The sequence below is a fragment of the Filicampus tigris genome, chromosome 7 (genome assembly GCF_054856515.1).
Source record: "Filicampus tigris isolate MCC_2025a chromosome 7, RoL_Ftig_1.0, whole genome shotgun sequence".
In the NCBI taxonomy this organism is placed as follows: Eukaryota; Metazoa; Chordata; class Actinopteri; order Syngnathiformes; family Syngnathidae; genus Filicampus; species Filicampus tigris.
Genome location: NC_141223.1, coordinates 19,942,501 through 19,967,714, shown reverse-complemented (window position 1 = coordinate 19,967,714; position 25,214 = coordinate 19,942,501). Strand labels below are relative to the sequence as shown.

Genomic DNA, 25,214 nt, shown 5'->3' with positions numbered 1-25,214 from the left:
TTTAAGGTATTCCTTCAGCCAGATTGTGTGTGTGTGTGTGCGCGTTTTTTTAAACAGCGAATATTACAGCGGATACTACGCTGTTCTTGAAGTGCATCATTGGATCTAGGGGAGCAATCTTCATTTCAAGGCACCTGATAATTTATATATTGTTGGGTATACTACACTGTTCTTAAAGTTCCAAAACCATTGTTTTTGTATTCCAGACACTTTTTCAGCCAGAGAACGAAATCTGGCCCTAGGAAACAGTGAAACATTTGCATTGGTGCCCAATATGTCACAATTTGGGGTACAGAAATGAACTCCCAACTGCTCTCCTTTTCTAGAAATTCTGTTGTAATTAAGGATGGCATATATGTCACTGATTTATATCATATACCGTAACTCTAAAATAATGGTCTATGTCACATTTTAACTTTTTTTTTTTTTTCCTCTTAAACTTCTCCTCAGGATTCTGGAATCCTCTGCTAAAATTTGCGATGTGCTTAGATCATTCAATTCTAACCCTGATATGAAATTATGAATATACATATAATACAGTCAGTATTTGGTTCAGGTTTTGTTGTTTTCTGAAAAACGGACTTTTATGAGGGTTTACAATGTATTGTTTTAGCCGAATCGTATGCTTCCTGCAAGCGTTGAGGTGCACAAGTTCACCTGCTAGCAATGAGCTGCTGAATATTTGATGCCCATGATGTAGCGTTGCGCATTATTGGCCGCTGAGCACATTGAGCTTTGCGAGCAGTGTGAACGCTGTTCCATCACAGCTTTTCCAACTCGCACGCCAATATATTACAGTGGTGCAACATACACACACATGCACGGGCAGACATACTCGCGCATAACCGGACAGCACTGCTTAAACTCGCTCAATTTTTTTTCTCTCTTCGGGATCTGCTCCAATCCATTTCCACTACTCCACCTGACAGTAGAGATTCATTATCCCCAAAAATGACATTTCCCAAAATTGACGCAGCTTATCTCCTCAGGAGTTCACCTCCGTGGAGGACACTTGCTGGCCCCCCCGGAGAAACTACTCTAAGCAGTAATCGGCGTGTGAAATATGAGTGAGGATATAGAAATGCAGTTTATTGGATATAGAGGCCGCGCCACTTACTGGTGTCTGTGGGAGTGATTCAGGTTCATCACTCAGGCGTGCACCCACCACCCTCCTTCGTCCCCGCCCCACCCCACCGCTGAGAGACACGTTCATCTGTCCAGCTATTACCCCATAATCAATGGGACAGCACAGTTTTTACGGCCAACGGGCTGGTGCTGTTAACCATTTTACACCGAGCTTATTTAAGCAGCACGCCACAGGGAGGGGGTGCCACTTCTTTTTTTCTTCCCTTAATGGGGTTAGGCATGAAATACACAGTGCAGGTGGCATTGTTGACGCAGCACTTGTAGCCGGAATGATGAAGTCATCCATCACTTCCAGCATGAGGTCGCTCCCGATCCGAGCGTCCCAGCATGCAACACTCTTAATCAGAACATCTGCTCGCAGCTCAACCTGGAATCACAGATGCCGTGATCGAAGTATGAGGACGTTTACGACGGGCGATATCATTTTGCTCAAGTGCGTGATATGTCCACGCCGGCAGCAATATTATATGTATAATATGTCATAAGGAGACTTATTGTGTTTTTTTTGTGTTTTGCATCATACTTCCAGCTGTTTCCTGCCATGTCATCCACAATATGTTAAATGAATGTTTCTGTGATAGTATCAATCAAAACGTTTTGTGTAATCCTAACTAATAATTCACGAAAGCCTAATGAACATTGCAAAATCAGGTGACCAACCTGCCAAGCCTAACAAACACTGATAATGATGTCTGCACCGACAAATGCAAATCGCCTCCCCCATCGTGTCAACTTGGTATTTTGACGTACAAGATGTTCAGTCAGGACATTTGCTTGCCATGGTGTGCATGTTGTTAGTCTGGTAACAAAGTCATTATTTTTCATTTTTTCCTTACTCGGTCGCATGTCAGGAGCGGCACCTGCATGACTTGGTACAGGTTAAGTCCGTTCTCGACGCCGTTTGGTTGACTCGGATCGACTGGGACCACGTGGGTCTTTTAAATATGCAGATGGGAACTCGGTCGCAGTTAGGCGTTGCCCAGCTCTGTTATTTTTCTCAAGAGCTTTATTTTTGAGAAGTTCAAGACAATACACTAATGTAGCTGTTACAGAAAGCATGCTTCTGAACACCAATTGGTGGGCTAACCTTGTCTTTCTTTAGAAAGAAAATATATGCATGACAAACACAAGGGCAAGGAAGGAAAGGAAAATCTGATCTAAGCAGTCTATGTAACCATAGGCTGTTTTGTGTATATGTACAGTATGTATAGTACATACATACTGTACATATAGTGAATATATGTATATACTGCAGCTGTGTTAGTTATGATATAAATATTAGCTGGATATGGGCATTTGTGTGTTGAACTCGTTGGCTAAATGTTGGCATTAGACGTACTTCGCCGATTCTGACTTGGGGTCATGAGCCGCATCGCATCAGTTCTATGGCTAGGTGTCGGCCGAATGAGCCAGCCGGGCCAGCCCGGGCGGGATCCCAGACACCGTGAAGGGCGACTGCTACCACCGGTGCCCCAGTGGCCACCGCAGCTGTGGAGATCCGTGGGAAGGGCCCGGCCCATGCCCAGAGTCGCCGCCGCCACGGACCATGCTGCCCCAACCCGGCCCCTGGCCAGGCCCGATGTAGCGCCTCCATAGAGCGCCTCCATATAGCGCCTCCATAGTGGCGAACACTGCAACTGCAGCCAAAACACATTGCTGCCGCAGACATTAGTCGTGCTGTGTTGAGCAACATCAATCGCTCTGGCTGGAGGCGGCCTCCTCGCAATTTTGAAAGCAGGAAAAACCCTGCTTCCTGATTGCTATCGTTCCGTTTTGGATCAGGCAAATTACTTTTATCACATCTTATACCACAGGGCTAATCTTTCAGAGATGTCCGATAATCTGGCCTTTACGTGCAAAAAATGCTTCACTTTGGGCTTGGTATCATTACAGATGTATCATGCTTAAAGGGTGAGTCAACCCAAACATGTTTTTTTCAAGAATATATATGCAGGCCCACTAGTTAAAACAAGGCAATATGATTCATATGAAATATGAGTTAAGCAGCAAAATCCACCCGTTTTTAGCCATCCCAGGGGACGGCCATTTTGTCGACTGAAAATGACATCATGGACCCTCAGTGCTCAGATAACGACCAATCACGCCTCACCTGTTTTCTGAAGATGAGCTATGATTGCTCATAATCTGAGCCCTGAGGGTGTGTGATGTCATTTTCAGTCGATAGAATTGACAAAATGGCCTCCCCCAGAGATGGCTAAAAGTTGGGTGATTTTGTTGCTTAAGTCATATTCCACAAACATTATATTGATCAGAATGCTGTGTTTCAACTAGTGGGCCTGCATAGAACATATTCTTAAAAACATATGTTTGGGTTGGCTTCCGCTTTAAGTTCTCTACCTCCTAAAGGTACCGTATGCCTGGGAAAGGGAGTGGCTGCTGATTGGTGAGGAACCAAAATAACTGTGCCAAAACATTCTTTTACAAAGGTTGTGCTCACTTTCAGTGTTATTTTCACCTCGATTCATCTGGTTGTAGCTTAAATTGGTGTCAAGCTACACTACATCGTATACCGAGAGCTGTCCCTAATATTCTGGGGATCTTATTTAGCAAGATAAAAGGGATGAGACAGTTTCAACCGAACCTGAGCATTAGTCTTTCTGTAAAGACAGAATATTTGAACTCATATTAGATTTCATTAGTTTGGCTGCGTGTAGCAGCCATTGACTGTTGCCGTGTTTTTTGTCATTTCCCTGCCATTATCATGCCTTGCAGAGAGAGCGTGTTGTCTCACTGAGTGATCTTGCGCTTTGATCACTCAAGAAACAACCCTCACCGTGTTGGAAGCGAGCAAACTTGTGTGCGCGAGCGCACTTTCATTTCCCACCTCTGCCTCGCCGTATGTTAGCCAGAGCCTCTCTCTACCGGTAAAGTGTAGCAGAGGGAATAGTCTCAAGTGCTCCATTTTGCATTTTGATACACAGTGTGTTCATGTTCTCGCTCCCCTTGCCTCGCCGATGTCTTTCTTTTTTTTTTCTAGACCTTAGATTAGATATGTGCCCCCCAATCCCCTTTTTAAATATTTGTATTTGTTTGCATAACTGCCTTTCAAGGACCACTTGCGCTGCATCACACTGATATTTCTAATATTCTGAATACCACAACCACAATAATAAACTTGAATTCAATTTACTTTCATTCGTACAAGTTGTGAAGAACTACTAGTTCAGCTCAACTGTGAGTTGAAATGTAACTTTTATTAAATGTCTAGATAGTGTATCGACTTGTACATTTACTGAATGTCATTTGGAAAATATCAGCAATATTCTAGCATCCAAAGTAAGTAACAGGTCAGAAAATTGGTTTATTTAGCAGCAATGTCCAATTTGGCTTAGGCCATTAATATTATAATTTAAGACGGAGGGCCCTATTTTCGTAGACCGCACAAGTGTCAGCATATTCTGATTTTTGTATCAGCACAAGACTCAAATACTGTATGCTTCTCCCATGTCGAAAGGAATCGTTTTGATTGGCCATAATAGAATTCAGCTTTGACTACTCCCACAGCGGTGCAGCACTCCCTCTCGCAGATTCGTTGGTATATGCTTGTCTGCAAAATTACCAACATCGAGTCTAATTCGCCTCTGCGCAGAGATACTCCAAACACCTCACCGAATTTGTGTCGGTCATAAAAATAGAGTCCCTTGTGTACAAGTAAAATATATAAAATAACTTGCATTTTAATTCAGTTGACCTGAAAAAGTAATTACAAGACCTCTTTCACTGGTTAGCTTGTGTTTTTAATTAACCCATTAAGGTCTAAAGCGCCTGGCTCAACATTTCCCCAAAACCTAAGGGCGACGATAGAATCACCCGCTTAACTGAGGTTCTCCCAGAAATTCAACACTTACAAAACAATTGGTATCTCAGCCCCTGTAGCAGATAGAAACATAATTCCCAAGAATTTGAAAGCTTGTATATGTGGCTTTCACAGAGGCCAGAGTTTATTATTATTTACCGTTTCAATCGAAGATGTAAAAATAACGTGTCAGTGCAAGAGAAGCACTATTTTTAATGTAAAAAAAAATCAGGTTTTAATAACCATCCTCTATTCTGTGACAAAGACGTCGATATCATCATTGTCTACAAACATATATCTTAACCACGTATCCCGTTCGACTGGTTCAAAGTCCACAAGTGTGTCGTCTATATCACGGCGCTTACTTATTTCAGAGCCCCCGTAATCGACGGCGTCCGCCATTAGCCTATGGCTCGAAAAAATTCCGGGACATCTTCCGCGGTATCGTGACACGTCACGTGTTTATTCTGATGCATTAAATTGGCTAGGAGACCGAGAATTGGATTAAAAAAAAGAAACAGATGTATACGCTCTCCCGGTTTGAAAAGTAGAAAGATGCAACAGCGCTCCCGGCTCTAGTGGTAGAAACGCGGTTATGCGCTCCCGTCCTTAACGGGTTAACCACTGGGAATAGCAAGAACATACAGTATATTGTTGCTGTCCTGTGAAAAACACTTACTGTATGTCCAATTTGGGATTTTGAAAAAATCACGTTAATGATGTCTGTAACGCGGAAGCACCATTCACGTAAGAATAGGAAAATTGAAAAGAATTCACATTAGTGTTTTTCACAGGACAGTGATGGTATGCGGCCATGACACTCTGTCAAGCTCCACCTACCACGAGCTAAACTTAGCTCCTCCCTCAAATACAAAGATCTTTAAACAATTAACATAATTTAATGTCTCCACAAGGGGGTGCACGTTTTCCATACAAATGCTGATGATTTATATTCATGATGCCAATAAAAAAACATTTCTACTTTTTTGGGGCGGGCGGGGCATCCTGTGCCACCCCTGCTGTGTGGCCACACATATTCAAGTCAAGTCAAGTCAAATGAATTTATATTGCCCTTAATCACAGGAAAGTCTCAAAGGGCTTCACATGCCGACAGCATATACTCGACATCCCGTGATCTTAACCCCCACATATTGTACATATCAGAAACCACCACTGCCAGCAAGTGTATGCATAACAATGGTTGGTATCTCACTGGTCATTGCGTAAGTGGGCTGGCAGCAGGTGTTTGCCAATCTCGTCTTCGTCACTTGGCGGGCTGGCTCTTGTCATCTCATCTTGCCGGCCAGTGTGCGCTGTGACCGACTGCTTGCTTTGATTTTCCGAAGCAGAGATCAGTGTGAAAAAAGGTTAGTGCCTACAAAGAACATAAAACATGTGAACTTGTGGTGGGGGTACATCACCAAACACAAATAGAAATGAAATAGGCAGATAAAAGATTTACGGGGTTAATTCCACACTTGACGGCTGGGCGGGCACTCCAGTGACCCAACTTTTTTTCTTTTTCGAGCAATTAAAAAGTCGATTTTTTTGTAATATGTTCCTTTTAACTGACATTGATTTACGTTAATTCAGACTTGATATGCATCTTGACTGGAGTGGCTCCTCTTCATCAGTCACTTCCTTGTGTGTCCAGCTGCAGCTCACCAAACATTAGACAGATGCAGATGTTTCACGCTGCCAGTCCAATCTAGGGAGATCGATGTGTGTTGAATATTGTGTGTGCGTGTGTGTACATGCTGACCTGCCTGTGTGTGTCACCATTAAGATGGCATGGTTGTGGAAGAATATGCGCATGTATTTGCAGTCATGAATGTGAATAATACAAGCACTCCTGCAAATGATTTTAGGAATGCGTCCCCTAATTTTTCATCAGCAAATTACAATCCGTGCCGCGGAGCGTATCGATTGCCTTTTTATTTAGAATTTGAAAATAATGCGATGGTGTTGTTGTGACCCACGCGCCCAGCAGGGAAATGTGGCGTTCATATCGAAGTTTCATGCAGTCATGCTATCCATTTGAACTTTTGCCGTCCTCTTGTCATCAGCCGTAGTCACCTTGCTCCTTTTTGCTCACGTCCAACTTTGAAGTGTTTTTCATCGTCTGCGGTGACCCGCAATTTATGGCCGGTTGTAAACATGCAGGTGCCGCAGGACAATAATGAAGGCATCTGCAAAATAAAACGGGCGACTTGGCCTCCGATGTTACTTTTAATATGTGATAGTTCACTTTTGAAATATTGCCATCCGAATTAAAAATTCCATTATCTTGTCATGAAGATGTAGTAGTGGCGCGCTGAATTCGTAATGGATGATGTTGGATGAGATAAATCTATATTCAGATGAAAAGAAAAGCCAACTTTAGGCAATTTATCATGGACGCCGATGTTTAATTGAACATCTGGCTTGAGAGAGCAGTTAGTTTTTTTGTTAATGTAGCTTTGATGTAGCTTTGATTTAAATGTTTTTTTTTTTTTAATTGACTTTCTTTTTGTTGTTGTTTTGAACAGTTGCGGTCATTCCCACTGCAGATGTCCAGTTCCATAATATAAACTTACTGGTTACAATATTCGGCGCAGTATTTCTGCAGCGCTTATACTCATTCGGGTCGTAGATGATCTGGAGCCTTTCCCAGCTGACTCCAGCTCACCTAACAACAAGCAGCAGTTTGGGATAGTGAACAAATCTTTAAAAAAAAAGGCTTCAAACTGTTAAATCCCACTCCCTGTTAAAGCATAGTCTCAAACCAATGTAAAACAAAGACAATTATATGTTGTGTATTTAAAACAACAATATAACTTTGCTTCAAAGTCTGCTAGCTTAAAGTTAACACGCAATTGGAAACATCACTGGCGGGCTAACAAATAGCATCCACGTGGCTGCATTATGGTGCTTTGATGAATGGATAAGTAAGTACGTATTGCTGCAATAAATGACTAATATTGCTGATTACTGAGTCAGAGGAGCTGAGTATAACTCTTCGTTGTTTGTCTGTACTGCTGTATTGTACAGTACTGCCGCACGGTGGCCGAATCCCACACATCTGAAGCAGACACAATGAATTAATCATGATGGACAAAATAAGTTTGTGCCTCATGATTAATTTAAATGTATTGACATTTTTATAATTTTATTACACTAACTTTTTATACATTATATACTGCAATTTTCCTTATGTAAAACACATTACCTTTTTTTTTTTCTTTTGGGCAGGGGAAGGTAGGACCTTCGGCTGAAAAATGTATCAAATTCAAATCGACATCGCAATGTAGTAAAATGCAATTTTCAAATTACAAATGCTGCAATTTTGCAAAAACAATATACAGGTATGTATATTTTACTTATTTATTATATAATATGTGTATAAATTCAGTGCTTCAGAAGTGCAGTCCACTTGTTCACATATCATTGTTTCATGAAACATGAACAGTTGAAATGATAAAGCCACAGATTTGTTAGCGTTATTGTTGTAAGCTGATTCGTGACTTGCTTATGCCAAACTTGTTAGAATTTTGAGCTCTGGTAGAAACGGATTGATGGCATTTCCATTCATTTGATGGGAGAGATGATTTGTGGCGGCACGGTCGTCGACTGGTTAGCATATCCACCTCACAGTTCAGAGGTCGTGGGTTCGATCCCGGCCCCGGCCTCACTTTGTGGAGTTTGCATGTTCTCCCCGTGCCTGCGTGGGTTTTCTCCAGGTCCTCCGGTTTGGTCCCACATTCCAAAAACATGCTTGGTAGGTTAATTGGACACTCTAAATTGCCCCTAGGTCTGATTGTGAGTGCGGATGTTTGTCTCTGTGTGCCCTGCGATTGGCTGGCAACCAATTCAGGGTGTCCCACGCCTACTGCCCGAAGACAGCTGGGATAGGCTCCAGCACGCCCGCGACCCTTGTGAGGATAAGCGGTATAGATAATGGATGGATGGAGATGATTTGTGTTATAAGAGTGTTTTTATTTGCATGCATGGTCACAGAATGAATTAAACTCGTACCTCAAGGCACCACTGTACCATACTAATATCAATGTTTACCAGCATAGCAAAAGTTCTTCAGAATGAATGGACACACATTTCCATAGACACACTCTTATGGAAACGCCATATTGTCTTCCACATCCTGTCATATGTAATAGCCATGTGTCCCAGTACTTTTGAGCGTATTGTGTACATCTTGAAGGCGGGCATCAAAATGGTTGAGAAAGAAGCAAGTGAGAAATATGGCTATCTGCATATTCCCAATTAGCTCAGTAGCAACATCACCTCTTGGACCGCAGCCTCTTTTTGGCCGTTCGGCACACACACACACACTTTTATGCATAATCAGCCTTTAACTGCAGTCTGTGTTATTTACATTCATGTGAACAGATCGAGAAATGCTGTCCTGCGACCAATAAACAGCTTAGAGAGAGACATTGTAAACCAGAATGGCTCTCATTAGAGCACTAACCTCTGCCAGGGCTGAAAATCCTCATTTGGATCAGCACCAAACTCCTTCATTGAAAGCCAACTCCTGCCTACTTTGTCATGTATGCAGTTGTTTTTAACATATGCATATATATATATATATATATATATATATATATATATATATATATATATATATATATATATATATATATATATATGTATATATTTATTTATTTATTTATTTATTTATTTATATTTATTTATATATATATATACACACACATATCTTTTCTTACTCTGTGCAGGAGGATGTGAAGCGGTATCATCGCTACTGCAATCACAGTGGGGGGCAAACGGCTCCCAAGGTGGAGAGGTAAGACTGCACATACAACCTTATTGACGCAAATTCATAAAGTAGCCACACCATACCTTGAAGGTTACGGTAAACACATCCCATGCCAGGATGATAATCGACCAGATTAGACGAATGCTTTGAAATTTTGAAATCCTAATTTGAAACCCCAACCATAATTTGAAGCCCCAAAACAGCCTCAACCCCCAATTTAATTAAGCCTGTCTTAAACCCCTAATTGTAAACCCCAATCCGTGTTGAACCCCTTCTTTGAAATCATAACCCTATAATCGACTCAAGGTGATTATAGTTAGCAAAAAGCAAAACAAAAATTGAAAAAACATCTTAATTGATTAAATAAAATAAATGCTTTCAAAAAATATCCGAAACTACATTTAATGTGTATAAAAACAGCATAAAACTGCCACTCTCACGTCGGATCAAAAGCCAAAGCAATTAATAATATTCTTTGATGTGAAGACACATTTGATGTGTTATGTTAATGATTTCTCACAATAATTAGGAAACAACAAATAAACATCAATATACATCATTTTACATCTATCGAAAACGATACATTTTGAAATTTTGAAATGATCCTTACTGCAACATTACCCGTGTCTTTTCAATCCTTGCTCAGCCACCCTCAGAGGAGTGAGGTGGAGGCAGATAACAGACTTCATCGCCACGGGCAACAGCAGCCACACCTGGAAATCAAGGCTATTGTGTGAGTCCCACCTCCGTGATTTCTCGACTTTCCAAAAGCCTGTTCTTCTCGTTATTTCCTCATTTGGTCACTTTCACCTTGTACATGACCGGTGCGCTCATTGCCTCCCAGCTGTTGTGCGGATTTAGTCAAGCCTCCCTCTCGTTGAGAGTCGGGGACACGCTGCCATGTCGCCGCTTTCCAAGGTGGAACGGGGTAAAACGGCTCTCGCCTCCGGCTTTTCCTTCCATGAAAGTGGAGATTAGAAAGGGAAAGCCATTGTTTCTGTGTAGAGTTAATATGATTGCGACGCAGAGGCCCGAGACCGACTTCCAGGGAAAGCAGTGGCTCAAGAGGGAATGGACGCAAGAGAAAAAGTGGCGAAAATGCGGTTGGAGGGAAGAAAAAGGGCAAAGGTATTGGATTGGGGAGCTTGGATTTCTTCTTCTTGATTCAATTTGTTCCATTTTGCCTCAGCTGTCTCTCTGCTCCAGCAGAGGTGAATGTGTTTCTCCATCGGGTAATTGATGCGACACCCCACAGTGGACCTCGGTGTTGGGGCCACTCGGAGGATGAAAGAAAAGTGGAGAGTGAGAGGAACTCTCACTGATGTGTGGGGCCTGATGAGTGGGGAGAGGTCTGGACAGGCTGAACACATTCTACAGGCGGAAAATAGATAAAGTTAATAAAAAAAGAAGAAATCGACACGCAAGGAAGAGAAACGGTGAAGTGCGCTGTGACATCATTCATTTGAACACACCAAAAATACCTCCAGTACATACGCGAGTGCTTCTCATGTTTTAAGTGTGTTTTACAACATAAAATGCATTACGAACATGGGCAAACAGCACAGAAACTAAACAGCGGACTTCCTCTAAGGCCGAGCAAACCCAATTCAGCGTCAAATTGTGCACTTTGATCAATAACCACCTCTTGCTTATACCCAAATCGTGGCATTAAGATTTATGTTTTATTCACTTGAGTGATCAGAAGAGTTTTTGAATTAAAACGATAATAAAAAAAAATCTTCCAGGAAGCATATTTTAAAGCAGCGATTGTCTAAATGTGGAACGAGGACCACTAGTGCTAGATGGTCTCCTTCTAGTGGTACATGAAAGAATTACTGCCCAAGTACAATTCATTTTTATTTAACTTTTAAGTTCAATAATATAATTACATTTAATCTTTGAAATCTGATTGTTTTTAAAATTGTATTTCTGCACTTTAAAAAAAAACAAAAACTTTTCTTTTCAATTACAATTACAATTTAATCGTCATTTTTTTAAGTGCAGTTGTTTTATTTTCCCCGCATTTAAGCACAGTGTTAACTGCATAATGCTACAGTGGCTTACAATGGTACAGTATTGGATATACGTTTTAGGAATAAAACCTGAATCATTTTTGATAAACACTACGGAACTGAGGCGGCACTGACTGGATAGCATGTCCGCCTCACAGTTCAGAGGTCATGGATTCGATCCCGACTCCGGCCTCCCTGTGTGGAGTTTGCATGTTCTCCCCGTGCCTGCGTGGGTTTTGTCCGGGTACTCCGCTTTCCTCCCACATTCCAAAAACATGCATGGTAAGTTGGTTGGACTCTCTAAATTGCCCTAGGTGTGATTGTGAGCGCGGATGTTTGTCTCTGTGTGCCTTGCGATTGGCTGGCAACCAATTCAGGGTGTCTCCTGCCTACTGCCCGAAGACAACTGGGATAGGCTCCAGCACGCCCCGCGGCCCTTGTGAAGATAAGCGGTATCGATAATTCATAGATGTTTGTAAATATTGTAATTGCATTTTTGCATAAAAATGTTTAGAATTAATAATACATTATTTATTAGACTTTGCACCTCCGATCGGTACATATGTTTTAGGTTTTAGTTGTTATTATTTTCCCAATGCATTTTAGTGGGCATCAATTACATGTGAATTTTGGCTATTCGTGGGTCAGGCCATTCCCAATCCCCCGCGAATAGCAGGGGTCGACTACACAGTAAATACGTTTTTGAATAGATTTGAGAGATTGGTCCAGCTTTTGAATCGGATCGGTGATTGGTTATTGTTGTTATTATTATTATTATTATTATTATTTTAAACTTGCTTATCGGTGATCGGCTCCAAAATCCTGATCATGTAAAGCCTAGTTTTTTATACTGTACATGGACTGTAAAAGTATTTTTATGTTTATTTTAAATTATTTTTTTATAAACTATAACTACCGGTAACTTGACTTTAATGTCACTCACCAAGCAAGGCCACGCCTTTTAAAGCCACACACACTTAAAGTTACAGATATTACAGTGTGGACCTGAGGATAGGGACAATGATAATATCTGCTTCCACAGTTTTCTTCTTCTTTCCCTTGTGCCCTTGCTCTTGGCTTTGACATTCAATCACAGGTCAGGACTCCGCCTATAAACATTCACAGCCGTACACAGATGCTTGAAAAGTAATTTAGAGTTGAGAGTTTTTTTTATTGTCTATCGTTGTTTGCAAGTGTTTCTAATTTGATAATGTAATAGTTCTCATTAGATATTGGTGTACCTAATGTGCATTTGCCAGGGCAAAAATGTTTGCCGGCCCTCTCTGTAGCTTTCCACTCTGCATCATTTTGTGTGAGTTCAGGTGAATTTATTTTCTTCGCCATTACTCAAACTTCCTTCATTTTCCAGTATCCAGCGCGCCTGGCGCGCCAGCGTGTCGCGTCGAGGGAGCTGGCAGGAACATGACAGCAACGGAAGCAGCCAGAGTCCAGATGACACAGTTACGACCACTGACCTTTTCCCGGTAAGAAAAGACAAATGCTGTGACAGGAGCCTTGTGAGCCTTGTGAGCCTTGTGAGCCTTGTGAGCCTTGTGAGCCTTATCTGCTGTGCCGAATGGATAGACTAATAAGGGAGAAGGGGCGATGGAGGAAAGAAGGGAGGTGTGTTTACCTTCAGTGTCATCTGTGGCGGCACGAGGGTCGCGTCGGCATTGGCGGATCAGGGCGCCAGCTGGCTTGCCGCCCAGATCCTTAATTAGCCCTTAATTAGATAAATTTTCAATGCTGGTTGATTGATTAATGAAGTGTCTTTGGCCGTGTCCTCCCCTGTCTACACCTCCCTCCCTATCCCTCCCCACCTCTTGTGCTTCCCGAGGGAGACGGGTTAGAAATTAGTGCTCACAGGGCATGGCATCCAAACAATAGACATGTGTTGAAGATAAACAGTCACAACAGCGCCTGAGACAAATGCAAATAAAAGATGCCTTTACATTGAAATGATAGACGAGGACTCATACACAACCCAACACACCCACACCCACACCCGCACACACACACACACAGTGTGCTGCCTTCACAGTGCGTGCACAGCTCCAGTCATGCATTCAGTACAAACCCTTTTCAGAGACAGAAAAATATGATGTCATGTCTGCATTCTCACTGGTGTGCGAGTGTGGTTTTGTGTGTGTGTGTGGCCACAAATAAAAAAACTCAAGATTCGCCTAACGAACAGATGGACTGGTCGCCTGGTGAGACTGTGTGTATGCATGTTTGTTTTGAGCTTGTTTGTTCTGCTTGAAGGAGTTTGTTGTTCATTAGCGCAGCTGCAAATGGCTTCTTAATTACAAAGTTGCTGTAACTTAAAAGCCAAATTGACACACACATACACACATATCCTTTGCAGCTAACAAAGTGCCCTAAAATTATGCATATTGACCCACTTATCAAACAAAAAACAAAAAAAAAAGATATCTTTTTTCCTAGATGCGTGCAGGACTTGACTATAAATCCACAGTAGCTTCTGGAGACTTTGTGTGTCAGGGCTATTATTAATATTCAAACTGGGACACTGGTTCACCCGCATACAAAAGCTGTTTTTAGGGAAGTAGTGCAGGAGTGATGGTCATTGATTTCACCCTGTAATCTTCCTGTATTTTTTGCCATGATTTCTGCCTCTACCTCAAGCGTGTCCATATGAACATGCATAGAGGATATATACATACTGTATGTATATAATTCCCTGTGCATTTTGGCTTGTTGTCCTCAGTCAAACTGTGTTCTCTAGTCCAAAAAGACATTTTTTGCATGGGTTTCCTTTGTATGACAACATAAAAAGCCTTAACTTAGTATGTTTTGGTCACCTATTGTTGTTGTATTAGCAAAACTATCTTCCCTTTAAATCCTACTGAGGTGATTTAACCCAGTTTTGTACATACAATATTTCCAAACACGCCATAGTCTATCACTAGCCTGTGCCAATTCGGTAGTGAAGTCATAATCAACGCAAATATTTTTATAATGAAAGGTTATACAACAGTCAAATGTAAACAGTAAGTATTGCCTTAACTAAGAGTGTGTTCTTGTGCCAAAGTATTCTTAGATCACCTTGCAATGTCGTATGTTGGTACCTTTATAACCCAAGGACCTCATGTAAGGGTACCAGCCAAAGATTTTAGTTTTTGCCATTAAAATCAAACTTGCATTGGTGCCATCTGGGGTATATAGAGCTGGGTTAAAAAAAAACAAAAAACATGATTCCACTTTTTTTTTACTGCCACTTAGTGTTTCATTCAAACAGGTCAGATGGAATTTCTCAGAAATATATTATAGCTTTCACTGAGTGCCACCCAGTACAGTTCTTGTGCCTTTTCCACATTGATTTCTTCAGGCTTCTGAACAACTAAAGTGGCCTTTTGTGCCTTGGCACTAGTATGGATGTTATGTTATGTTATGCTATGTTATGGAGGTACAGTATGTATACACGTAATGATTTCTAACATCTTAACCAATTTTTTACTGTAAAAGACCCTACACATGATGAGGAAAAACTCGGCTTGTGGTGTAATCAAGATGTCCAACACAGCACACCATGCCATAACGATGTCTCCACGATGTTCTCCCCCAAACCGGATGCAAGCGTCAGCTCGAGCTCAATGTTGACAACATAAATCCGTCCAGTCTCTGTAGCGCTTATCCTAACTAGGGTCACGGCTAGTAGAATAAATATCCCAGCTGACGTTGGGCGAGAGACAGGGTACCCTAAACTGGTTGACAGCCATTCACAGCACATTCGTAACAATTGAACAGAATTGACTTTTGCTGACTTTGATTGAAATGCGAAATTGTTCCAGAGCGTTGGTATGTACTAGAGATAGGCGCGTACCGGTACTGGCCTTATTTTTGGGTAGCGGTAATTGCGGAGGCTGCTGATACCTGCCACCAGTACTTAAAATTAAAATCTGATATTGAGTCAGTTCTCTGCAGTAGTTGTAGCTAAACTGCGGCAGCCTGATCCATTGGCGAATCATCATCTATGTCAGAAAGAAAGGTTTTGTCAGTGTGTTTAATAAAATATTATATATCAAAAGCATTAGAGGTATCTCTACTCTGTATCAGCGAGTACTCAAAGAGTGAATACTCGTACTGGTATTGGTATGAAAAAAAAAGGTATTGAACATAAGCAGTATGTACAGTATGCACCCCACCTAAGTTGAAGTGTGTGGAACGCTCTTATGGATTCCAAGGACTTTGGTAAGCTGCTGGTCTGTAAGGGGAGGGGATGGGCTAGAGTGCAGGGTTCAAACGTGCTTCATGCATTTTTCATGAAACTCCCCTTTTGAACACAACACATACACACAAACCAACACTCCTGCGCTCACACTGTGCGAGACTGCAACATCCACTGGGAGTTTTCCTTGCTTTCCATCTCCAAACACTCTCCAGTAACAATACCAAGAATTAAACTCAGTTTGTCTCCATGTCAACTTACCCGCAACTGCTGCTGCACATCTCCCTGGGAGTCTTCTCGCGTGTATTTGTATGCCGAGCCTCAACGGACACGGGGCTGCTGTAAACTATTACCTATACACGGAGGTGCCAAGCCCTACATGCCCCAATCTCGCCTTCCCTGGCTTTCTGATACGAAATCAATAGATCTGACAGTTTGAACACACCGCTTTCCCCTACTTTGCCCACTTGCAGGGGTTGGGTGTGCGTCAAAGGCATAGTTGCTCCAAACTAGGTAGTATCCTGCAGGGGTGTGGACTGGTGCAGCTTTTAATAGACACAGCATGTCAGCTCCTAGCAAATCAACACTGTGACATTTGGACGTTTTATGACAGTGGGATGGTGGTGTCGAAATAACAAATTCTGGATTGTAAAGGATGGATACAGGGAAAGCACATTAGTGCTTAATGTGATTGGATAAAGATCTGCAGAGGAGGGACAGTTGGATCTAGAATTAACGTCTGTGATTAAGAAGCAGCTTGTTTCGCATTTCACAACCTAAGCTTTTTCAACGGTGACACAGGTGGTGCTCCATAACAATTTAGTCCTCAATTACTCCAGCCGGCATGTTTTGGTAAACATTAGAGGCAATTCAGGCCTTGTCTACACATAGCCGGGCTTTTTTTAAACAACCGAATATTTCTCCCCCACTCCGTGTTGGAATACACATCCTCGTTTGCTACAGCTACACTGCACCACGGAAGTGTGTTTTCAAACGCATTTACAGGTATGCCAAGCCTCTAGGCGGCAGTAGTTAGCCAAATACTGTCCATTCAGAAGGAACCTCCGCCCTTTGATGTCACTTCTACAAAACCAAAAACACGGCACCAAACGCGTTCGGGAGGACTGACAAGAGGTCAGAACTGCTTTTAAACTTTTCAACGCGAAGCAGTCGTTGGTTGCGGACAAATAAGTCAGCAAAAAGCGCCTCGAGAATGGCTTTAACCAACGCAGCTTCGCGGGCATCCATGTTGACTCTCTTGAAAACACGTCGTGCAAGTGACGTCAGAGCATTTTTGTCGCATAGTGACGACGTAAATCTCTGGGTCTTACTGTCCACAGCCAAACGCTTGTCCGCAGATATCCGCGAACTTCCACTGTGGCCGGAGTTTTATGTTTTCAATGAAAAACGATCAATGTCAACGTCAGTTCAGCCCACGAAAATATATTCACAGTACTTACATTGTCTCCACAATTCACTGTCATTTCACTGTAACATAAAAAGTCACTATAATCAACAGTTATGCCTACTGGCTTTTGTCAAAAATATATGAATCCATACTTACAACAAAAAAAACTATTAGTCACTTAATCAACAATAGTTAGGCTTGTTGTCTTTTGCTAGAAATACATTCACAAATACTTACACTTATACTGAATGTTCACACTTAACTGTAACTTTAAAATAACCTGTATGTGAGCAGAAGACAAGATAGAAGAATGAATCACTTTTCAACATCAGTTCAGCTTGCTGGCACAAGACTGAGAATCACCGCCATTTTGTGAGCACCAAAAGGTTGGTGGATAATGGCTCTGAGTACTCCACGAAACACAACACTTGTGTTGTGAAATTTTGACTTATATACTAATAAGAAGATATTTCATAAAATAAAAAAAAAAATGTTTTGTCACAGCTGCAGCTGTAGCAACGCAGTTTTCCCAACACGACTTAAAAGATTAACCTAGAAGGATTCCCATTGATTCTAATTAGGTAAAACATTATAGTTCTTTCACCCCCATCATTTTTCTTATTTGTCAGCTTTTAGAGATTGTTAGAAAGCCCACAATGTTTAGATATTTGTGGTTATTAACTTATTAACATTGAATGGATTTATGGAGTTCTTTTTTTCTGTCCAGGTTTGACATATGTCCTATTGTATAAACTGCCTTTCAATGCCGCCATCACACACGGCGGGATGAAATGACTAGCAGCATTGTCCCTTTTACCTAACAACAAAAACATACATTTATTCTCGTGTAACTCACGGTACCACGACAAAAATACTCTGTTTTAAACGAAAAAATAGCTGTTCTTGTTAGCGAGTCAGAGGCTAATATAGCCACAACACTAACAGAGGTTTTTCACCCCCAAAATGATGGCAGCGTTGCCTGTAGCCTCACTTCGTTATATTGCCACATTGGAAACAGATTATGAAGAAATACAAAATAGGAAGAAATAATTATTTTTACTCACCTGCTCCTGCTTGTCGGGGGAACACAGGGCAGACGTCACTCGAGGGCCGGCGCTTCCGGGTAGCGATATATTCGCAGGTAGAGCCCGGCTAGTCCGTTGCCAAACCGGTAGCCAAATGTACCACCGAGAAACGTGGTCGCACTGGAGTGATTATTTATTTTGCCATTCTTTTTCTACTCGACTAATATTCGCGTAGTTGTTGTCATCTTCTACCAGAGTTCTTCTCCTAAACAGCCCGCGTCTACACCGCCATAGTACGTCACAAAGATCTATATTCAGTGTTCTTCCGCCAAGTCGCTACCTTTGTTTAAGAGTAAAGGTTCCTCACTAGTGTTTCTTAAATTGTAGGATGACAAAAGTTTTATAAAAGTATTTAATTACTCTCTATAGGCCATATAATATTCAATATATAACAAATGTAACTTTCGAGTACTATATGTGCGGCGCATTAATATGGTTGTGTGTTAACAAGCTGAGGCTTTCACTTCAAGTTGACGTTTTCTAATTTTACCCTTTGTTTGGGCAACTCACTTAAAATAGTTTTTTACCTTGGAACATATGAATATATGTTAACAATTGAAAACATTTATTGATGTGTTGAAACACATTACACACTTAAGTTACAATAACATAATTGATGGAACATTTTTTTACAGTGTAGGGCTCACCGCAGGCTAATATCCGCCTTTTGCAAAAACAACTACGTCTAGACAAGGCCTCAGTCCTCACGAAACCTGGATGAGCAAAGGTTTAAAGGCAGTTCGGAGTCTTCAATGAACTTAATATACTTGTTTTATAAACATTCAAGACAATTCAGTATTCAAACAACCCAATATATATGTTGACATGTTTGTGACGGCTGGGACAGTATTACCTACTAGATTTGTGTTATTAGGTTCATGTGCAGATTTGTCCAAGTGTCTTCAGTGTGTTCTATTTTTTTTCATCTATCCATCTATCCGTTTTCCGTGTCCTCATTACGGTTGCAGGTGAATCTGAGCCTATATCAGCTGACTACGGCCGAGAGGCAAGGTACACATTGAACAGCTCGCCAGTGAGTCGCGGTCCATCGGTTTCATTTGTTGAAATGATCACCGCTTTGTTGCAGATGAAGTGCTGAAGCATCATTACCCAGGAAGTAACAACACACTTCTATTCCTTCGTTAATATACAGTAAGATGGGGAATCGAGAATAAATAGAAGAGACCGCCAGTGAAGGAGGAACTATAGCATCATCAGGGCTCAGGCAACTTTATGCGTCCATAGGCGTATTTGTGTTGCGGACATTGATCTGCTCCCAGCCCCGTGACTTTTTTTTTTCCCATTGCTGTAGCAGCGAGAAAGTGTTAGTGTAAGCATTCCTGCAGCCTTGCGTGGGAGATCATTCTCTCATCTCTCACTGGTCCACACTCTCGCAATGAGAAGTGACGGCTTCATCCATACCTTCACCTCCTCTCCCTCAATCCCCCCCGTTCCCCACCCGCTCGCTCCAAAGTCATCCTTCGCTCTCCCCCACACACATAGCTACAGCTAGGCCTATCCACGGAGACACACACTACCAGTCCCTCGTTTCAGCAGACAGATGCTAACAGATGACTTGCTTTATTGGTGTCAGTCGGTGACTCATTGGAAATAAATTTATATACCTCTGCTCCAGAGTTGACATCGATCGGGTTTAACTCATTTAATAGCCGTGCCATTTGCCTATTAGCTTATTTACTGTCAAAACGCGGCCCAGTCGGCTTCCTGGGCGGCGGTAACTCCTCACATTTGTATGGGTTATGGTAGAAAATGTAATTGCTCGTGCATAATATGAACTGGATGCCATCCGAGTACATCGTCATGGACACGGAGCTAAGCTGCGCGGCTTTTTATTTTTATTTCACATTTCATTTGAGACACAGTTACGTTAAAGATGGGGATATTTAATCCGTGTTTATTAGGTTTTTAGCTGGTTGCACATAATAGAATCTGGGCAGTAAATCAGCATAATGGGGGGAGGTGATTCTCGCCGTTGTAATGCTTTTGAATTTTATCTTTCAATAACTGGGCTCATTCAGGCTGTGACTAATTACAAAACTCTCAGACCTTATCTCTGCAATGCTCCACAGTAAAATAAATAAAGAGAGAAGTTAATGTCAACACTGCTTGGGGTTGCGCCATATGGACACCAGTTATGCCGTTAACGTGTTAGAAAGTAACGCTTACTCTAACGCAGTGATTCTCAAACAGTGTGCCACGAGAGATCATCAGGTGTGCTGCGGGAAATTATCCAATGTCAATTATTTTGACAAAAAAATATATATTTAAAAAAAAAAAGCTGTTTCATTAATATATTTATGCCAACCACGTATAGTAACAGGCAAAACAACAAAATGTTCTTCCACGAGATAACGGAAGGTACATAATGACGGTGCGTAGCCACTTTTTGTGAATTGTTTTGCTAAGTGGTGTCCCGTGAGATTTCTTCCGATGTGGGTTGAGAAACACTGCTCTAAATGCATCTATTTTTACAGTAACGACTAACTTAACACATTATTTTTCCTAGTGGAGTAATCTGACTAGAGTTACTTTACAAAATCACATTTCCTTATTACTGAGCAATTGATCATGTTGACGAGCATCATACAGCTACCGTTCACTACTAAATGGTAATGCTGTTGACTACCTCTTGGGTGTAGCGGTGTTTAACATTTGACAATAATTGAATAGGAATTACATATTTTTGGGTCACAGTGTCCCCTAATGCGTGTACGTCGTACAAAACGAATAATTAACTACTAATAGAATAGAGGAGGGGACTCCACACAGCACACAACTGTACATTATAGAATACATAAGAAAGGGGAACTGCAGTGTTTACAGCTGAAACTTCATAATTTAGCATTCCCATCTGGAAGAGTGACGTCATGTATGTGCTATGTCACGTTTTGACCACATGAAAGATTCAATGGCGGCTGGAGGGTGATGTGTGATTTCAATCTGGAAATACAGTCACTGTTGTGAGTTTGTGTCAGCTAAAAAAATATTAAGGTACGTTAAATGCCCTGTGCTGTTGACAGTGTTAACTAGCTTCAAAAACCTACCACTACGTTTAAAAACAAACTACCAAAACAAAAAACAAAAAAACTATTAGCAGCACAAAAGTATGGATAGCAACACATTCAAGCTTAAGGAGAAAGTCCCACTAGGCTGTGTGATTATGTGAGGTCCCCAATTGTATTCATTATATTGATATTGTACATTATAAATTTACAGGTTTGCCATGACACCATTAGCGGTTATATATGTCAGGCCAAAACAGACTGCCTTAAACATTTGTGAAGTGAAGCCTAGAAAGGCTTGTAACTAAGTTACTTTGAAAGTCAAGTAATCAGTAAAGTAACCGTTACTTTTCAGGGTAACTGTGGCAACACTGATGGACACGTACCATTGCAACTATCGATTCAACAAAATGGAAGTCCATTAGGTCGCAGATGTATTTAATGTTCAATCCATCATTTATTTGTGCTTACCACACCCCTGGCTCTGTTATTATTTTTAAATAAAACCTCATATTTTACAATCCCACCCCCCTCCATGTGAGCTCAAGAAACAGCCATTGATTTCGTAAAAGCCCATTGGGAAAATTTCTCGGGGATTCATCACGGCCGGACTGTGTGGCAGAGGAAAGATGAGAACGTGCTGATGACTCCGAGACATGTGGCGGGAACGATGGATGGCTGATGAGCAGAAAAGAGGAGGGGGAGTCAGAGAACATGGAGTGGCTTTTGGAGTGATGATCATTCTGCATTAAAGTGAGATTACATTTGTGAGTATTCTTAGGTATGTGTGTGTCACTCCTTCTTCATCTCTGCCCCTGTCCGACCTGTGCCAAATGTTGACTAATGTGTGGGGATGTGGAAAATACACACACCTCCATACTTAGGCACAGGCACACACATTTTGTCCATCATCATCCATCCGTTTTCAATGGCGCTTGTCCTCATCAGCATCCCAGGTAAACTGGAGCCGATCCCAGCTGACTTTGGGGGAGAGGCCATGGACAAGTTAGTATCTTCCATGAATTTAACATGCATGTTTTGGGGATTTTGGAGAACAACAACATGGAGAACATGCAAACTACATACAGCAGTTTAAGGGTTCAATGAGTCGTGTTTTTTTTAGGCTAACCTAATGTGTGGAGATGCAACAATTAATCGATTAATTGAAAAACTAATCAATTATCAAATCAATCTACAACTATTTTAATAACCGATTAATAGTTGCCAGACATAACTTCAAAATGTCCAATTTCTTGGAATTTCAGCCTACCAACAGTAAATGTTGTATATTTCTGTAGTCCTTGATGAAAGCAGACTAATTAACATTGTGTTTAATCATTATAATACATTTGAAAACATCTGATTTTTCTGTGGAAAACAATTATCAAGATTTTTGCCCATTTTCTGACATGTTTTTCATTTGTGATTTCATTGTATTTGAGGATAGACTTGCATATTTTGCAAGTGACCATGCTACTCATCTCATTTTGCTGAAATATTTACAGCATACGTCAGACGTATACACTGGAGTCAGTGTTGTGATGTTGGCCGGTGTCGTGTCATACAATTTATATGCTGAATTAAGTTCAACACAGTTGTTGTCTGCGCATTGTTGGATTTAACATTTTGGCAATGAAGATGGCGCTTCACTTTGCACTGTTGAAGCTAGTGTGGCTAACTGCTATTTCCATCCAGAACCAGCTCATTTTTGTTGTGTCGTGTTTGTTGGCTGGAGGTTTTGCTGCTCCACACAGCGCAATAGTCCAGTGATGGCGGCAGACAGGCTAGTCAAAAGTGCTCGGTAAATTGGCTGATTGGAAGTTGAGATGCAAAAAACACCCGATTAGCAATTATTTGTTTCAATTGGAAGTGGTTAATTATGACTCAACTGAGCTCTAAATATTTTTCTGCTTCTTTCACTACTTTGCGTTTACAAACTATGTCTAATGTACAGTTAGATCCTACTGTTCCTCAATAGACTGCATTGTCTTTATTTAGTTACAGTTGGCTTGTGCATATGAATGTAAAGATGTTTACCTTCCCGACTCAGCCTTTTCCCCCTTAGTCACCTCAAGAACCAAAAGCATTTCTTCTTCAGGAAATGTGAGCTGTCCTGCTGTTAAGGCTGTGGACTGTGGTTGAGTGGGGCATTAAGGTCCTCCAGGGGATGGAATTAATGTTCTGCAACTTTGGAGTTATTGGACCCTTTTTTCCAAGTCGGAAATGCAGGCAGTGATTACGTGACATGATTTTGGGGGCTCTAGGCCAGGGGTAGGGAATTCTGCTTCCTTGAGAGCCATATTTTGTCTGTTTTGGATGTCTCCCTACTCCAACACACCTGATGCAAACAAAATACAAAACTTGCTATTCACTTTTTGTGAATTATGCCTGTGCAATATTACTGCAGGGAACACACATGAAAAGTCTTGTACGCGCAGTGAATAAAGGCACTCCGTACTATCGCAGAAGAGAACAGTGGTCTTTCTTTTTAAAAGAACGCAACACAACACGTCAGTCAGTACTTGACCCGGTTAGGGATGATTACAGTGACGGACGAAAACCCATTTCCCTCCTTGCTTAGTTAATCCGTCTTTTTTAAAAAAGTTCTTGTCCCCTGTTAAAACTCATTCAGCGCCATGTCTTGGGGACTGAATGAGTTAAGCAATCAATATTTATTTAACTCATTCGCTGCCAAGGAGATATTTGTCTTTTTACTGTCCAGCCATTCAATCCCTGGAACGTATTTATATATTTTAGAGTGGAAGTCAACCCAAACCTATTATTTTTTCAAGAATATGTTCTATGCAAGCAAATTATTTTCAAACGTTAGGGTAAAAGATGGTCTGAAAATGTCCGGCAGTGAATGAGTTAAACTGTGTAGCTGCCCGTTGCCATTTGTACAACAGGTTTTTGTTTTTGTTTGTTGGCGTGTGCCATGAGCTTTTTCTTATGCCCATTTGTTGTCTTGCCTCAGTCAAAATTGGGAAAAACGGACTTAAGTTACTTATCTAGAAAAAAAAAAATGCTGCTATAACCGACAAGCGCGAGGCGGCATGCGCACTCACGTAGGCGTGCGCTAGTGACACATACGTGTGCGCAAAGCACACATCAAGTAAATCTGCCACAGGCGTCTCCCGACCATCTGCAGTAGTAATGACAATCTGCTACTTGGGGCAGCACGCTCGGCGCCTTCTCTTAAGTTTGCTTTGCGTCTCCTGCTTCCCCTTCCATACACGCGCACAACCTGCACACGTCCACTTTGTACCCCTCTTTAGCTCATAGGCAGATGGGCTTCAGTTCTCGTAGCCAGCCAGTTGGCCGTAATGAGATCCCAGGAGGTGAGAGGAGTAGCGGCGTAAGGAGCTGAGGAGAGCTCTGCCCTGACCTCCGCTGATAGGAAACCACCACCCCCTTCAACTTGATCTCTTTCTATCATGGTACTACATCACCGCCCTTCCCACCCTCCTTCCTCATTTCTCCAGTCATCTATTATTAATATCCATTAACAAGATCACAGGCATTGTAATCCTCCTCTGACAGCGTTCCTGCAATATGGACATTTGGATGCAAGGAGACACAAACTGCTAGTTAGTCCTTGGAGAGGATATCAAGGTTGCAAAATAAAAGGCTTGATCGTACAAGCCGGGCTCAGACAATCATAAGATTTAATTTTAGCGCGATATGAATGTGAGGTGAAAAGTACGAATCAGTTGACAAATGCTGTTAGGATGTTGGATTAATAGTGTAGGTTCGTAATCAG

General features: G+C 41.5%; 1 protein-coding gene across 1 annotated transcript in view; it reads left to right on the top strand.

The window, feature by feature from the left end:
* The window catches only part of schip1 (schwannomin interacting protein 1), a 298,684-nt gene that overhangs the window by 765 nt on the left and 272,705 nt on the right, over positions 1-25,214 (top strand). The window contains exons 3-5 of the mRNA XM_086036087.1: positions 9,697-9,764; positions 10,384-10,470; positions 13,119-13,233. Of these exons, the coding sequence (XP_085892213.1) occupies positions 9,697-9,764; positions 10,384-10,470; positions 13,119-13,233 (270 nt within the window). The remainder of the gene's footprint in view (positions 1-9,696; positions 9,765-10,383; positions 10,471-13,118; positions 13,234-25,214) is intronic.